Source organism: Hyperolius riggenbachi, chromosome 6 (assembly GCF_040937935.1).
Source record: "Hyperolius riggenbachi isolate aHypRig1 chromosome 6, aHypRig1.pri, whole genome shotgun sequence".
NCBI lineage: Eukaryota > Metazoa > Chordata > Amphibia > Anura > Hyperoliidae > Hyperolius > Hyperolius riggenbachi.
In genome coordinates this window covers 153,838,616-153,855,778 of record NC_090651.1, presented here as the reverse complement: position 1 = coordinate 153,855,778, position 17,163 = coordinate 153,838,616, and the positions used below count along the sequence as shown (strand labels likewise).

The 17,163-nt window shown below is 43.2% G+C and overlaps 1 protein-coding gene across 2 annotated transcripts in view; it reads left to right on the top strand.

Annotated features, from left to right (window-relative positions):
* The window catches only part of LOC137521184 (coagulation factor XIII B chain-like), a 701,298-nt gene that overhangs the window by 301,143 nt on the left and 382,992 nt on the right, over positions 1-17,163 (top strand). For both annotated transcript variants that reach the window (XM_068240112.1, XM_068240111.1), the window contains one exon: positions 9,343-9,525. In XM_068240112.1, coding sequence (XP_068096213.1) covers positions 9,343-9,525 — 183 coding nt within the window. The remainder of the gene's footprint in view (positions 1-9,342; positions 9,526-17,163) is intronic.

Here is a 17,163-nt window from a genome sequence, read left to right as displayed (position 1 = left end):
ACTTTGGCAGAAATTCGCAAGCAACACTGATGGGCAATCCATTTGATGCCACACGTGACTGGTAAAATTGTTGGATGCTTTTGCAGACCAAGACAGTGATTATAAGACTATCAAGGATGCCATAATAGAACTTCAGAAGTTTACCGGAAAAACTTCAGAAGTTTACCGGAAAAAGTTTCATACACTTCAGAAGGGGTCCATGGATGTGGCTAGCCGGTTACTCACCACATTCTGCCAATAGACTCAAACCCTTAAGGAAAATACTTATGCTAACCTTGAGGATTTGGTGATTCAGGACCAACTCTTGGCTGTATGCCCTACAGACGTGAGACAGGTCATGCTGGAGCAGAAGCCTAAATCTGCAAAAGAAGCCCCTGGCAGAAACTTTTGTCGCAACCCAAGTACCAGACATTCCCAAAACTGTAGTACCAGACACTCGCAAGCCTGTGGTACTAGACACTTGCAAACCCCTGGAAACTGACAGCAGCAAAACCCTAATACCTGGCAAGGATAGAGCAAGGTTACAGAACTAGAGAGATGGCAGGCCCGCTGGCCCCGTGAACCATGAGTCATCAAGGCCCTGGTGTGAGCTGTGTCACAGCCTAGGCATGGTCACACCAAGCAAACCTGTTATGTACGGAAAAGGGCCCAACCACCTAGCCAAGCAGCTAGCACCACGATGACGGCAAGCCCTAAGGGGGCTAACAAGTCCACACCACCACCTACTTCATCTTCTGCATTGGTAGTTGGGGGCTTTGAGATCCTCAGCTGTTACCAGAATCATCAACCTGTCACTGTGTACGGCCAGACTGTCATCGGCTCCCTAAACACTGGCACAGATGTTAACTTGGTCTGTTAAAACCTTGTTACAGCAAAGGATATCCTTCCAGGGAGATCACAAGAGATTGTGATCAAGAACTGTTCCGCACAGTGGAAAAACTCTGCAACCCGGCATGTCAAAAACTTAATATCGAGTCTTCAAAGGACCTCTGTGACCAATTTGCCCATTTCTTCACAGACAAAGTCAGAATCAGAATCAGAATCAGAATCGTTTATTTCGCCAAGTACAACGGGGGTTGTACCCGGAATTGTTTTTGGCTCATACAGGGTCGGTGATGGTACAACACATACATGCGATCCTACAACATACAATCAGGTACAGTAAGTACAAAGTAAGCATTACCTATATATACATACAGCACATAACTATAATGAAGGACGCGTGGGGAAGTCTGGAATGCTATGTGAGGGGAGCAGCCTGCCGACTACCGACGGCGCTCGCACAGCTCCGTAGCAATTCCAGATGCCCTGCAGTGTGTCCTGGAAAGGAGTGGAGAGAGAGAGAGAGAGAGAGAGAGAGAGAGAGAGAGAGAGAGAGAGAGAGAGAGAGAGAGGATAGCTAAAAGAGTAAAAGGAAGAAAGAGAGAGAGAGATAAAATAATGCAAGAGGTGACAGAGGCAGAGAGTCCCATTAGGGCTGCAGGTTGAAGCACCAGGGTACAGTCCGATAACCCGTCCGAGACCATGTGCTCCCAGACGAACTGAGGGTATCCCTGAGGGGGAGACCGCGCTTAAGCAAAAGCCCTTGTTGCTGTCCAGTCTGATGTTGGCAGGGCCAGAGGGGGCCCCGTGCTCCTTGGAGCAGAAAGTACACCGTATGGAGATCCAGGCCTGCTGTGTAGGCTGGTCTGAGTGGCCTAGTTGTAGAGAGCACAGGGTACTCCAGGGCTGTACTGTGCTGCTGGTGACAGCAGGGCTCGGTGGTGGGGAGCAGGGCCTGGCTTGTGTGGAGCAGGAGGGTGATCGGGGTGAGCGGAGGCGCACATACCCCAAAGTGGTGGAGCAACCGCGGCCCTGATTTTCAGTGCACATGAGGGAGCAGGGGAGAGCGGTGGTACACATACCCCTCGTCGATGGAGCTGCCTGCCTTTGTCTGTGATGGCATCTCCAGGCAGCGGCGGTGTAGTGGCTACGGGCAGCGGCGTGTGGATCAGGCAGCTTCCGGGTCTCGGATCGTGGCAGGGGAGCCGCATGTCCGGCGACTTTTTACCCTGGCAGCGGAGTTGTAGCTGGCTGCTATATAAGGTCCGCCATCCAACTTACAGCATCTGAGCCTAATGTAGCGCCGAAGACCATTATCAGAGACAATGTAACACCTTGGTCAAACTTCAAAGAAATTGATGAAGAAGTCACATCAAGCATCCTCCTTCACCTCCGCCTAACTACCTGTGACCTGGATCCTGGCCCAACACAGTTCATGTTGAACTGCCCCGACCTGTGCTGGTATTCCTCAAAATTGTTAACTGTTCCTTACAATCAGGGATATTTCCTGCTTTACTGAAGGAAGCAATCATCAGGCCTCTCCTCAAAAAACCCTCCCTGGACCCAGATGCAATGACCAGATACAGACCTGTCTCTAACCTCCCCTTTCTGGGCAAGCTAATTGTAAAAGCTGGTTACCTCCAGCTAGAAGCCAAAATCCTACAAAACAACAATTATGACCCATTCCAGTCTGGCTTCAGGAAACACCACAGCACTGAAACTGCCCTCATCCAAATATGCAACCACCTACTCATGGCAAGAGACAGAGGAGAGTGCTCGATCCTCATACTGCTAGACCTTTCTGCAGCCTTTGATACAGTTGAGCATGACATCTTGATAAACAGGCTACAGGAATACTGCGGCATTGATGGCATAGTTCTTCAGTGGTTCCAATCCTTCTTGAGTGGCAGAACCCACAAAGTGTCTATGGGGCCCTTCCTGTCCACCCCTGTATCACTTAAGTATGGGGTGCCCCAGGGCTCAATCCTCTCTCCCCTGCTTTTCACGATTTACATGTTACCGCTTGGAAAACTAATCCAAAAACATGGTCTGACATACCACGTCTATGCAGACGACACCCAACTATATCTTTCCTTCAAGCTTGGTGTGACAGACCCAACTCTAACTATAAACGCCTGCTTACGTGAACTACAGCAATGGATGAATGACAACTGGCTGAAACTAAGTGCAGACAAAACTGAAGTCCTTCTGATTGGAGGGCAGAGCATGATAACAAAACAACTTAACTTGCAGTCTTCACCACTGGGAATAGGAGGCACGGATCTACGCAGCTCTGATCATGTGCGTAGCCTGGGAATTCTAATTGATGGGGATTTAAACTTCAGAACTCAAATCTCTGCTGTGGTGAAATCATCCTATTTTCACCTGAAGAACATTGCAAAAATCAAGCACCTCATCCCCCCAGAAGATCTGCCAACCTTAGTCCATGCCTTCATCACATCCCGACTGGACTACTGTAACGCTCTCTACACTGGCCTTCCAAAAAAGGTCTTGTACCGCCTACAGCTGATACAGAATACTGCTGCCAGACTGCTAACCAACCAACCCCGTCACTGCCACATAACGCCAGTCCTGTACTCCCTTCACTGGCTACCTATAGAATGGAGGGTCCTATTCAAGATCGGCATACTGACATTTAAATCCCTGAATAATCTAGGCCCTGGATACATGACAGATATGTTGCAGCTACGTAGCAATCCCCGCATTCTCAGATCCACAGGTTCTAATGATCTAGTCATACCCAGAGTCCACTTGGAAACTTTTGGTCCCAGAGCCTTCTGTCATGCTGCCCCTACGTTTTGGAACTCCTTACCTCAACAGATCAGGACAGCTCCATTCCTGGACATGTTTAAATCCAGACTGAAAACCCACCTGTTCAGTTTGGCATTTGCAGAAATATAACTTTTGTTGTGTGAATACTTCATCCTACTACCAATTACTGAATCTGAGAGAGCCTAAGCGCTTTGAGTCCTATGGGAGAAAAGCACTATAGAAATGTTATTGTATTGTATTGTATTGTACCTTATTCTAAATGAGTCGGAGGCACTTGCACTCATGTTGCAAATGGTCAAGTCACCATTGATTGTGGAATGGGATATAAAGAGCGGTTTGTTGCGGTCCTGGATAATATCCCTGTTGCCACAGTACTTGGCACTGATTTGGGCACTCTTGTGTGCCATTACAAGTACCTTGCATGGCCAGATTTCTGCACAAGCCACATAGTTAAGTGCCTAGGGTGTCTGGAGGGCAGGGTGGCTGGCTCCCAAGAAACATTAGCTGGAGAACCGTGGCTGCACAACTTAGCCCGCCAGTTCGTCCTGCTTCAGACTGCCCAGCATGTAAAGAAAGCTTGCCTTCCCGTCTTCGCATCCCTGCATCACTCATCTCTGCCCCCTTCTTCCTGCTCCACTCATCACTAGCTGAAGTCCAGGGATGGATGCGGAAGAGCAGAGCAGTGCACATGTAAGCTGACTGAGCTGCTCTCTCCTGGCACTACAGATGTCAGCTTTTAGTGTGCATACACTGTTTGCTGTGACACCCACTGTCTTGCATTATTGATTCATTAATCTGATCAGCGTATATGCTGATCAGAATGATTAATCAACAAAACACTGTTACCTATCTAAAAAAAATATTAAAACCTAACTTTTAATAGATTCAATTAAAATGCCTGTCTCTGCAAATATCTCAGTACTATTTTGGTGAGGGGAATTGGGAATCCCAGAAAACTATGATTAGCCCTTATTTGGCTCTAATCAGTATTACGGTCTACCCCTTTTCCCCAGACTAAAATAACAACTACATACTATACACATATGATTTTTCTGGTCATTTTTCTGGGAAGAAGCAACTTGTGCCCTTCTGGTTAATGGTTAAATGAAGTATGCAGACAAGTCCAGTTGGCTACCCGTGAGGAAGGAGTGTGCATTTGGGTGCGGCATGTATTGAACTGTTTGAGGCATTTTCTTTGCCTTTAGGCCCCTAAATAAATTTGTCCCTGAGACTGGTATTTTTTTTTTTGTGTGTGTATCTAGTATACTGCCCACACTATGTTCTTTTTAGCAGTTTTGAGAGTGCACATTAGTTAAAGTGGACCCAAATTAAAAATACAAGATTTCAGAAATAAAATCTATTTTCTAAATTATAATAATAAATAGCAGCCTTTTTTCAGCTGCATAATGACAAATATAAAATATTTTACATTTATTGGAGGAACCCCTCCCTTCCTTTCAAATTGCCGGGACAAAATCCGGCAAACTGGTGGAGTAGGTGGTGTCTGGCAATGGAGGAATTGCTAATAGCTGCCCCCAGTATAACTCTAGTTATGAAAAGAGAATGGTGAAAAGCATGCACTGAAATGCTCATAGGCTTGAAGGAGTGTTTATTTATATTTGTATGTGTCAGAGTGGTGTAACTAAATATTTTAAATAAAAAAAATTTGTGGTTTGGGTCCGCTTTAAAAGATTATGCTATTTGCTAACAAGCAAGCAGCTAGTGTTGTCACAGTTAGGCTCTGTAAAGTAAGAGCATTGGGTCGTCATCCCTATTCTAAATGGTTTAGATACAATTAATCTTTTCCAATCCTTAGTGGATTGTTTCCCCAGCTCCTGATGCCAGACATTGTCCAACAAGAAGCATAATAGCTGCTGCTATGGGTTCTGCTGTTGGACATAAATCCAACATGGTATCAGCCTCTTCTGATCAAAGTGTTGGACCTGATTACCACTGGTTTCAGGATGGCCCTCTATGTTTCATAATATAGATAATATGTGGGTACATTTGGGCTCCCTGCGCCGCTGCTGGATCCAGTCCGGCATGGCGTTGACCCCCTCAGAGCAACATGTCAGACAAAGACCGACACATTAATCCCCTTCGAGAATCATACGACCAGCACCAAAAAGTTTCTGTTCTTTTTGTTCACATGCGCTTAGTAAATACCAACCATCACAGCCATGACGGAACAGTATTTATAGATCATGTAATTAATAGCTCATGCTGCAAATGGTTGACAAGCCACTGGATAAACCAAGCAGTGTCATGTCGCAGATGGTGTGTCGCCGTTTTGGACAGATGACCATCCTTTGTCAAGTGGTGAAGTGCATTGGAACTCAAAACTCATACCCTTATATGCCCCATGACTCCGCTGGAATAACCAATCACCAGAAAACATGGACATGATGGAGAACTGAGGCAACACCATGTGACATGATATTTGCAATTCTGTCTCCTTCCCTCCTCAACAGTGGTGTTCATCCGGATACCGGATATCCGGGTAACCCGGATATCCAAACTTTCAGCTATCCGACCGGATTCTGATTCCGGATATCTGGGCTGAAATCCGCATACCACTATGCAGATATTTGGTCGCATACCCGGATATCCGCGAATAACTGGCGGATATCCGATTCCAAATACTGTAACTAAGGAGATGACATCATTGAGCCAATCAGAGGGCTCCCAGCAGAAGCCCTAGCAACCTATCACAGAAGGGAACCCTGGCCAGCCCCGCCTGACCTCATTGAGCCAATCAGAGGGCTCCCAGCCTAAGCCCTAGCACCAAATCACAGAAAGAAACCTTGGCCAGGCCCTCCTGTATAACAAGGAGGGCTGCCATGATGAGAAATATCGTTTTTGCTTGTCACTGCTCGCTGAGAGACATGCTCCAGTGCTGCTGGCCTAGTAAGTGCTGTATACACTCATCTGGAACTCTCTTACATAGCCTGTACGTCATGCTCCAAACCTGGACATCTTCAAACGCACTCTTAAAACCCACCTGTTCAGACAAGCTTATAAAATTTGATAGCCCTTTTTACTTATCTATTCACATTGTAATCAGAGGCAAAGGGTCACTGCCTCATCCATCCTCCACCTCCTTACCTAGTGTGTCCCCCACTACCCTTTAGATTGTAAGCTCGCAAGGGCAGGGTCATCCTCCCAGGGGTGCTCATCCGGATTCTGGATATCCGGATAACCCGGATATCCGACCCTTTTTTTCAGCTATCCGATTCGGATTTCCAGATTTCTCTGGAAATCCGGATAGCAAACCTTGGATATTTGGTCGCATCCCCGGATATCCGCGGATATCCGGCGGATATGCAGATAGGAATACTGTAACTAAGGAGATGACGTTATTGAGCCAATCAGAGGGCTCCCAGCACAAGCCCTAGCACCCAATCACAGAAGGGAACCCTGGCCAGCCCCACCTGACCCCATTGAGCCAATCAGAGGGCTCCCAGCCTAAGCTCTGGCACCCAATCACAGAAGGGAACCCTGGCCAGCCCCCCTGCATAATAAGGAGGGCTGCCATGATGAGAAATCGTGTCCTTGCTGTGAATGCTCACTGAGAGACATGCTCCAGTGCTTCTGGCCTAGCAAGTGCTGTATACAGTGATAAACCTAAAGCTGTTCAGTGATTAACCCCTTCACTATCACTACACTATTGTATTGTTAGGTAGCGATCTTGATTTCATTCAGTGACAGTCAGAGTGTGTGCTGCAGGGCTGCTGAAGGCAGCTGCTATGTGTCTGTGTGTGTGCTGTGCACAGACCAGGCCAGCTGCTGCCTGCTGGCCTGCTAGCCTTAGCTACAGTGTAGGTTAGGTTAGGGAATAGGATTACTGTGTTATTGTGTAGTTAGTACTGCAGTCAGTGCTAGTTAGTTGTTAGAGTAGTAGTACTACTGTTGGCTTACAACAGAACTACTGTGCTGCTGAGCAGTGCCATTGTGACAGTTAGTGTGCACTAGTGTCTTCTCCTCTGCTGTCTGACTGTCACTCAGCATGTGGCACTTGGCACGTTCCACTTGGCACTTTGCACTTGGAACTTTGCACTTTGCACTTTGCACTTTGCACTTGGCACGTGGCACTTGGCACTTTGCATTTGGCACTTGGCACGTGCCAAGGGCCAAATGCCAAGTGCCACGTGCCACTACCAAGAGCCACGTCCGGCATGCTCCTGGCAGACGTTACACCTGCTGCTGCTGGCACTTGGCACTTTGCATTTGGCACTTTGCACTTTTCACTTTGCATATGGCACTTTGCACTTTGAATTTGGCACTTTGCACTTGCCACTTTGCATTTGGCACTTTGCATTTGGCACTTTGAGCTTTGCATTTGGCACTTTGCACTTTGCATTTGGCACTTGGCACTTTGCATTTGGCACTTTGCACTTGGCATTTGGCACTTTGCACTTTGCATTTGGCACTTTGCATTTAGCACTTGGCATATTGCACTTTGCATATGGCACTTGGCATTTGGCACTTGGCACGTGCCAAGTGCCAAATGCCAAATGCAAAGTGCCAAATGCAAAGTGCCAAGTGCCACGTGCCACTACCAAGTGCCACGTCCGGCATGCTCCAGGCAGACATTACACCTGCTGCTGCTGCATTGCCCTGCTCCTGCTGCCTTTGCTGCTCCCACCGCCAGGGTGCCACAGGCTACTGCTGCTGTGCTGATACTACCTATATTTAACCCAAAACACAATTACTGCGTAATTTTTTGGAGGTGTCTGGGCTGAAAACTGCCTTGTCCCAGTTGTGCAGTTGGACTTTGGACACAATGTGGGCTGCACGACCGCTGTCTGGAACCTTGTCCTGATGCTAATTGACAGACTTTTTTTTTGGGGGGGGGGGGGGGATTTTAAGTCCCCACATCATCAATTAGTGTTTCCCTTTAAAAAAACATGATGCTACATGCCTCATTTACCCTAAAAAACCCTTTTTGAAGCAATTTAAAGGCCACTTCAGGTTTTGCTATCCAGATAGCCGAATCCGCCCGGATACCCCAGATACTGAGGTCGGATATCCGATTTGGATCGGAAAATTTTGAACTCGGATATCTGATCTGGATCCGGATATCTGGTATCCGGATCCGAATTCAATCCGGATTTTGAAAAGGGGTATCCGAGCACCCCTGCTCCTCAATTTCCGAATCTGCTGTAAGATTCAAAACCGCAATTGTTATACATTATGGCCCTTCTCTACAAGTTGTGAAGGGGACAACCTGATTCACATATTGGTTTCTAATTGCAGATTTAAGGAGAAGATTCTGTGCTTAGCCCATTGGGTGGTCTAACCGACATACAGTAAACCATGGACACTTTCTACAATACACGATGTATTGCAAATTGCAATCAAAATCAGCTCTTTGATCCCCTTCGGCACCATGTTGCGCCACATAACTGTGTTGCACTGGAGTGCGTGCAATGCTGAGTGGAGCTACATTTATCTTACCAGCTATAAATTATTTTTTAATTTACTGTATTGAAAAATGCATATATGTGCCATAAATAAATGTGGTAATTTCAACTCCAAAATAGGAGAATTTGTTAAAATTATTTTTGGAAGATTTGTTTTCCTTATTACAAACATATTTGTTTGCAACACCAAAATATAAAATAAAATAATACCTTATAAGACACACTTGAATCTTCATCTAGTAATTCTGAAATATTATTGTACATGCGGTTTAGTAACATAAAAATGCTTTTTGTTTTGTTTTAGGAATTGGAGAAAAGTGCGGTTCACCACCAGTAGTGCAGAATGGGGACATCAAAGGATTAAGAAAACTAAACTATGATTCAGGTTCTTCTGTAGAATATCAATGTGCAAACTTATATATACTTGAGGGGAATAACAGAATTAAATGTGAAGATGGAGAATGGGAAAAGGCACCAATCTGTCGAGGTATTGTCATGGCTGAGGTTTTTATACATATGCCCCCCTTACATTCCCTCATATTTTCTATGGCAATATGATAGAAGCTAATATACTTGCCATACTTTTCAACAGGTCATGTAAACTTACAATGATTTAATTTCCAAATGCATAATAATAAGGAACATAAACTGCATATAGCAGAATGATTTGTTAAAATGTATGTCCCACATCATGTGTCATAGCCACTAGAACTAAGCTTAAAAGACCACTATCGTGGAAAACAAAGTACAGTAACTGTAAAAAGTACATTTCTCCCAGAGTAAAATGTGCTATAACTTTTCTCCCATGTTGCTGTCAATGACAGTAGTTAGTAGAAATCTGACAGAACTGACATGTTTTGGACTAGCCCATCTTCTCATTGGTAATTCTAAAGGTTTTCTTTATTTTCAAATTCACTTAGTGAATGGCAGTTACCCAGTCTAACTGCCAGATTGGGTAATAACATCACTGCGAATTTGTGGTTTTGTCATTACTGAAATTGATTGTATCACATAATATAGACATTTTCCTAGAAGTCATATCTCTCCCAAACATGAGCTGTGACATCACACTTATATCACTTGATGTAATTAATGCCAGTAATGCCAGGACAAAGAATCCTCCATAATAATCTCCCTGTGTTGCTGCGTCCAGCTGTCCCTGTGTCCCTGTTATTTGATACTGCGCATGTGCACAGTATGGACAGCTGGACAGGACCAGGGAGCTGGGTGGGCGAGCGAAGCGGTAGGGTGCATGCGCACGCCTGGCGGGTGCGGGCGAGCGAATGCGCACTGGCGGCAGTAGAAGAAAAAAGACCTAGAGCCCTTTTTTAAACGGGCTTGGGTCTACTAGTTTACAATAACATGTAAAATGCACATGTTAGAATCGATATGTTTTGCAGTATACATAGTTTGATTGGGCCCTAAGGGCCTGAGCCCACTAACACAGTTGTGTCTGCGTCTGTCCACTTTTTAGCATCTGCAACATCAGGGGAGCCTCTAGCCATTTTTTCACTCAAAAAAATAATCGTAATGTGGCAGCCTTTCACCAGAAAATAATCGTAATGCGGCCATGTTTCACCAGAAAATAATTGTAATGCGGCAGCGTTTCATCAGAAATTAAACTTATTGCGGCAGCGGTTCACCAGAAAGTACACATAACTGCAGCAGCGTTTCACCAGAAAATACGCAATTGGTATATACAGGTATATTTCCCCTCCTTATTTTCAATTGCACAGTATTTTTCATATATGTAGGAGTCTTCCCATACCCTTTTAAAGAGACTCCGTAACAAAAATTGCATCCTGTTTTTTATCATCCTACAAGTTCCAAAAGCTATTCTAATGTGTTCTGGCTTACTGCAGCACTTTGTACTATCACAGTCTCTGTAATAAATCAATGTATCTTTCCCTTGTCAGACTTGTCAGCCTGTGTCTGGAAGGCTGCCAAGTTCTTCAGTGTTGTGGTTCTGCTATGCACTCCCCCCTCAGGGGGGAAAGAAACACACAAATGATCTCTTGAGATTCAAAAGGAATGCTGTATACAGCCTGCTTGTGTATGGATGTATTTTCTATGTGTGGACATACTGTACATCAACCTACTTCCTGTTTTGGTGGCCATTTTGTTTGTTTATAAACAAACTTTTTAAAACTGTTTTTAACCACTTTTAATGCGGCGGGGAGCGGCGAAATTGTGACAGAGGGTAATAGGAGATGTCCCCTAACGCACTGGTATGTTTACTTTTGTGCGATTTTAACAATACAGATTCTCTTTAACCACTTTACCCCTGCGCGTACGTATTTCTCCGCCCCTTTTTCCATCCTTTAAAAACCAGGGACGGAGAAACACGTACTTTCCGCGTTCCCGACGCTGCCCACGCTCCCGCTCGTAAACACGCCGCCCGCCGCTAGTAAAACCGCCGCCGCCCGCTCGCCCAGAGATCAATGAACGGGAAAATCAATTCCCGTTCGTTGATCTAAGCCCCGCAATGATCAGCTGCTCTCCTATGGGCAGCGCGATCATTGTGAGAAAAAACTCACGTGTCCATGCTCATTATACTTCCTCCAAGCTTCCGGAAGGAAGCTTGGAGGTCGCATTAAAACAAAAAGTTACTGTGGCCATCTTGTGGCCAAATAGTAAACTACACCCTACACATTTTTCACATACAAATAAATGACTTTTACACATAAAATTAACTCATTACCTCCCACACTCCCCATTTTTTTTTTTTTGTAATTAAAAAAAAATTAAAAAATTTACAATTAAAAAAAATACATAAATAGTTACCTTAGGGACTGAACTTTTTAAATATTTATGTCAAGAGGGTATAACACTGTTACTTTATAAACTATGGGCTTGTAATTAGGGATGGACGCAAAACTGAAAAAAATGCACCTTTTTTTCTAAATAAAATATTGGCGCCAAACATTGTGATAGGGACATAATTTAAATGGTTTTATAACCGGGACAAAAGGGCAAATACGTTTCATGGGTTTTAATTACAGTAGCATGCATTATTTAAAAACTATAATGGCCGAAAACTGAAAAATAATTATTTTTTTCCCCACATTTTTCCTATTTTCCCATTAAAACACATTTAGAAAAAAATAATTCTTGGCATAATGTCCCACCTAAAGAAAGCCTAATTGGTGGCGAAAAAAACAAGATATAGTTCATTTCATTGCGATAAGTAATAATAAAGTTATAGACGAATGAATGGAAGGAGCGCTGAAAGGTGAAAATTGCTCTGGTGCTCAGGGGGTAAAACCCCTCAGTGGTGAAGTGGTTAATGCATTTGAATGCTGAACATGTTCTCCACACCAGAAAACAAAACAGAATTTTCCACCCATGTATGACTTTTATGAGTTTGGGATTCAGTTTCCAAATTAACCTGTACACTGAGACCAATTCAGGAAAATGGCTGTTGATTCAAACGCTACCTTTGATCTTATATTAAAGCGGAATATAACCCTACATTTCAACTTTGCTCTAAAATATTATTTACAGCATATTATATGCAAAAAGCATTTTTTTTTTACTAGACCAGCATTGGAAGGGTTAAACACAGAGGTTTAAAGTTCCATGGAGAGATATGCAGAAGTTCAGATAGATACATTCTATTTAGTTGAATGTATCTATTGATAAATGTTACACACTCTTTGGCTGTCCTCCAGCTCCTTCTCAGTCAGAGAGATGAGTCACGTGCCACACTTAGATACATTTATGTAAACAAAATGTATCTATTTCAGCTTCGGATGCGTCTGCAGAAATCTCCAGGAACTTTAAAGCCCTGTGTAACCCTTCCAATGCTGGTCTAGTAAAAAAAAAAAAACTGCTGGTTGCATATAATATACTGTAAATAATGTTTTAGAGCAAAGTTGAAATGCAGGGTTATATTCCGCTTTAACTCTTTAGTTATCACTCTCTAACACCTTCCAGCTTCAATTACACACCTTGCCTACCAAGATTTTATAGAAGCTTCTGCTTATATTGAAACCTGCTAAAAGGTATTTTAGATATTTTACCAAATACTATTATATTTATTTGTTTATAGATTCTTTATTTATATATTCAAGGTACAAATTTCCCATATCTTCTTCTTACACAAAAGATTAAGAACATAACACTTTTAACAAGATCATTAATGCAGTGCAGGGACCAATTGGTTAGGACCACAGGTACCTATTAACAGCGCAGGAACCCTAAGTCCTTTATCTGTACACTGAGTTATTATCAGACAAACACCCATCAGTATGATATCTTCAAATCAAAGTATATGCAACTAGAGAGAATAATTACTCATACTCTCCCTGCTGTCCGCATCCACATTTTTTTTTATAAACCTAATTTTTCAGTTCCCAATCCACAAAGTTTTAAGACTCTACATACCCATTTCAATACCTACTACCCCAACCTATTCTCTACCACTAACTTTCCCGCAGACTAATCCCGTTACCGATACCCTTAACAATAGCCTTCCTATTGATACACCTAAGGTTACACTAAGGGCCCTTTTACACATTCTGATGCATTGTATTTTAATGCATTTTAACTTTCCATAGCAGTACATTGTGAAAAAAACTTCAGTTTTTCAGTGTATGATGTGAAAGAGGCCATAGGGAAACATGGACACTGAACATCAGTTGTTCTTTCAGTTATATTTTACAGCAACTGATACAGTATAAAAGGACCCTCTCCTACTGATTTGCCAAATACTAACCTTCCTACCAATATGCTTAACCCAAAGTAAAATAGGTGCTACTTAACCATCAGGAGTATTTCCATTGGACTGTGAAAGGATGAATGAGGAGCCACGGTGGCACATTTAAACATTTTTTACGGGGCTTTCACTATACTTTAGTATAGTGAATGCCATTGGAGGGGAGCAACATGTGTGGCAGGTCCACAGAGGTTGAGCGAGGATCTTTAATCAAGATCTTAGACAATATTCATGTGGGCCAATTTCCAAAGATATTGGTGCTGGATCCCCAAAAGTGAGGGGAAAAAAGTTAGTGTGTCTTATATACCAAATGTGCATCCAACCCAGTCAAGATGGTGCTACAGTCCGCAGCCATGACCACATGGCTCCGCGTTCTTTCAACATTCCCACCCCTTCATCCCATCTACTTGCCTTTTTAGTGTAGCTAGTGTAGATATCAGTGTATTTAATGTAGATGTCAGTGTAGTGAGTGTAGCTGGGAATGTAGTGAATGTACTAGCACAGAGTTTAGTTGAAAGTGTAGCTCTGTGTGTTGTGAGTGTAGCTGAAGGGGGCGGCAGGGGTTAGTGTGGCTGGGCAGTGAAAGATAGATAGAGACAGTTGAAGGGGGAGGGGAGAGAAGGTACATAAGACACCCCTGCACCATTAATACACCAAGTTTAGTATTTTTGTTCCCCTGATTTTTGCCCTCTAAACCTAGGTGTATCGTGTAGTCCAGAGCGTCTTATAGTCTGAAAAATACAGTATTTATTGTGTTTCTGATTGTGTTATTTATCTTTAACAGTTGAATTGGGTAAGGGATAAATTAGAACCCCTAAACCCATTTCACTGGGGTGGGGATTTCAGTTTTTTTTTTGTTAAAACATCACTGCTTTTGCTGGGGATATACCATATTTAAAGCTGCAATACCAATGGGTAGATACATTTGTCATTTAATTGCATTTGAAAAACATTTTTAGTATTGTAACTTTCAAATGGATTTTCTCAAAAATTACAATGCCTTTTTGATTTTTTTTCAATTGTCACCACTTTTCTCCCCAACATGCCTAGTAAATGTGATGATTTTATCATGTATGGGAGCTTTGCTATTAACCGCTAAAGTCTGTGCCATTTACTTCAATGCAATTTTACAGAAAATGTCAAATCAGCTGGCAATTCTGCAAGAAAGTTCAGCAATTGATATTAGCCTGTTTTCTGAGTCTGAACTTTAAAAAAAATTGCCTGCTCATTCTTAGTGCTAAAGGGAATGTCCAAGCAATAAAAAAAACAAATCCACTTACCTGGGGCTTCCTCCAGCCCCTGGCTGACATCCTGTGCCCTCGCCGCAGCTCAAGTGGCTCTCGGTGTCCTGCGCTGCAGAAGTCGACCTTGCCAGGTCGGCTTCCTGGTCGGTTTCTTGTGTGCTCCACGTGCGGGTCACATGGTCCGGCCGAAGCCCCAGGCAGGGTCGGACTGGGGCACTGGGGGCCCAACAAAGAAATTTCAACCTGGGCCCCACACATCCCATGATTGCGGTGAAAAAAGGGCGTGACCATGCACCGGAAGGTGGGCATGGTCATGATGTATTATGGACAGGGCCAAATGTACATGATCTTAGCAGCATTGTAATTCAGAGAGACTGCTGCCCAGTAAAACTTTGCATAGAGTCCCCTCCTTCAATATAAAGTAATATCCTACTTTGCAAAGGTTGCGACCGCAGAGGTTGCAACCGCATCGGGGCCCTTGGGCCAATAGGGCCCTGAAGGGCCCTCCCTTAACTACAGTATTACCTCTCTATTGGTCCTGTGCTCATAATCATCACTTCTATAGATACTTTGAACAGTGGTAATCATTAACAAGCTGTTCCCCATCCCCTTCTTGCACCTCTGACACTGTAGTTGCCATTGGCGGGTTTTGGTGCGCCATATCAATTGTTATGTATAGAGTGATTAGGGGGCCCCATATAAAACTTGCATCGGGGCCCGCAGCTCCTTAGCTAAGCCACTGCTCTCAGTATGAGTGATTACAGCACTGAGAAGAGAATTTTTGTGCTGCAGGCAGCAATTGAAACTCTGTCAGACAAGGAGGGGGGCCCACCAGAGACCTGGAGGTGGGGCCCACCACCGAGGGAAAAAACTGTACTACTGTGGCCCAGTCTGACCCTGGCCCCAGGTAAGTGGATTTGTTGTTTTTGTTTTTTTTTTATTGCTTGGATATTTCCTAGTACTAAGCCTGCCAATTTCTTAATACAATAAATAAATTATGAGCCCCACTGAAAGACAGTTAGTGACACAACTTTACAGTATATACTCTGTAAAATAATTGTGAAAGATGTTGGCATTAAATAAATACTAAAAAATAATAAAAGTATATTTTCTAGTGTTACATTTCTGATGATATTTGAAATATCCATGTCTTTGCACGTAACTGTACACAGGAGCTGAACCTATGCAATGATCAAATAGCTTAGAGTTCAGAAGTTAAAAAATATAGCAAAATCTATCGACTGAAAAGACTTTGTAGAATTGTAACAATGAGCTTACAAAACTTTTTTTTCTTTTCACTTTTAAGCTTTATTGAAAGATAATAAAATGCAACATACAAAAAACTGCTCATAATAGATTGGACATAGGCGATCAAAGAATAAGAAGCATAACACAATCTTATATATAGTAATCTAGCATAAGAGGAGGTATAACAAAGAGCGTAATGTTCACAGGATTAGTCAGAAAGAACCATATATAGCACAATCGCAGGAAGTGAATGACACGGTTCCTCATATTGCCATTATAGCTTAAATCCTCTGCATCATAGACTTATATTCTTGTGTGTTACGAAAGTCGTACCATAAAGCCAAGTTTTGATATACAGTGGCTTGCAAAAGTATTCGGCCCCCTTGAAGTTTTTCACATTTTGTCATATTACTGCCACAAACATGAATCAATTTTATCGGAATTCCACGTGATAGACCAATACAAAGTGCTGTACACATGAGAAGTGGAACGAAAATCATACATGATTCCAGACATTTTTTACAAATAAATAACTGCAAAGTGGGGTGTGCGTAATTATTCAGCCCCCTGAGTCAATACTTTGTAGAACCACCTTTTGCTGCAATTACAGCTGCCAGTCTTTTAGGGTATGTCTCTACCAGCTTTGCACATCTACAGACTGAAATCCTTGCCCATTCTTCTTTGCAAAACAGCTCCAGCTCAGTCAGATTAGATGGACAGCGTTTGTGAACAGCAGTTTTCAGATCTTGCCACAGATTCTCGATTGGATATAGATCGGATTATAGATTGGATAGGATGGTGTGTTCAGAGTGATGTGTAGTGTTCATTTTTCGCCACACATAGCGTTTTGCATTTTGGCCAAAAAGTTCCATTTTGGTCTCATCTGACCAGAGAGCCTTCTTCCACATGTTTGCTG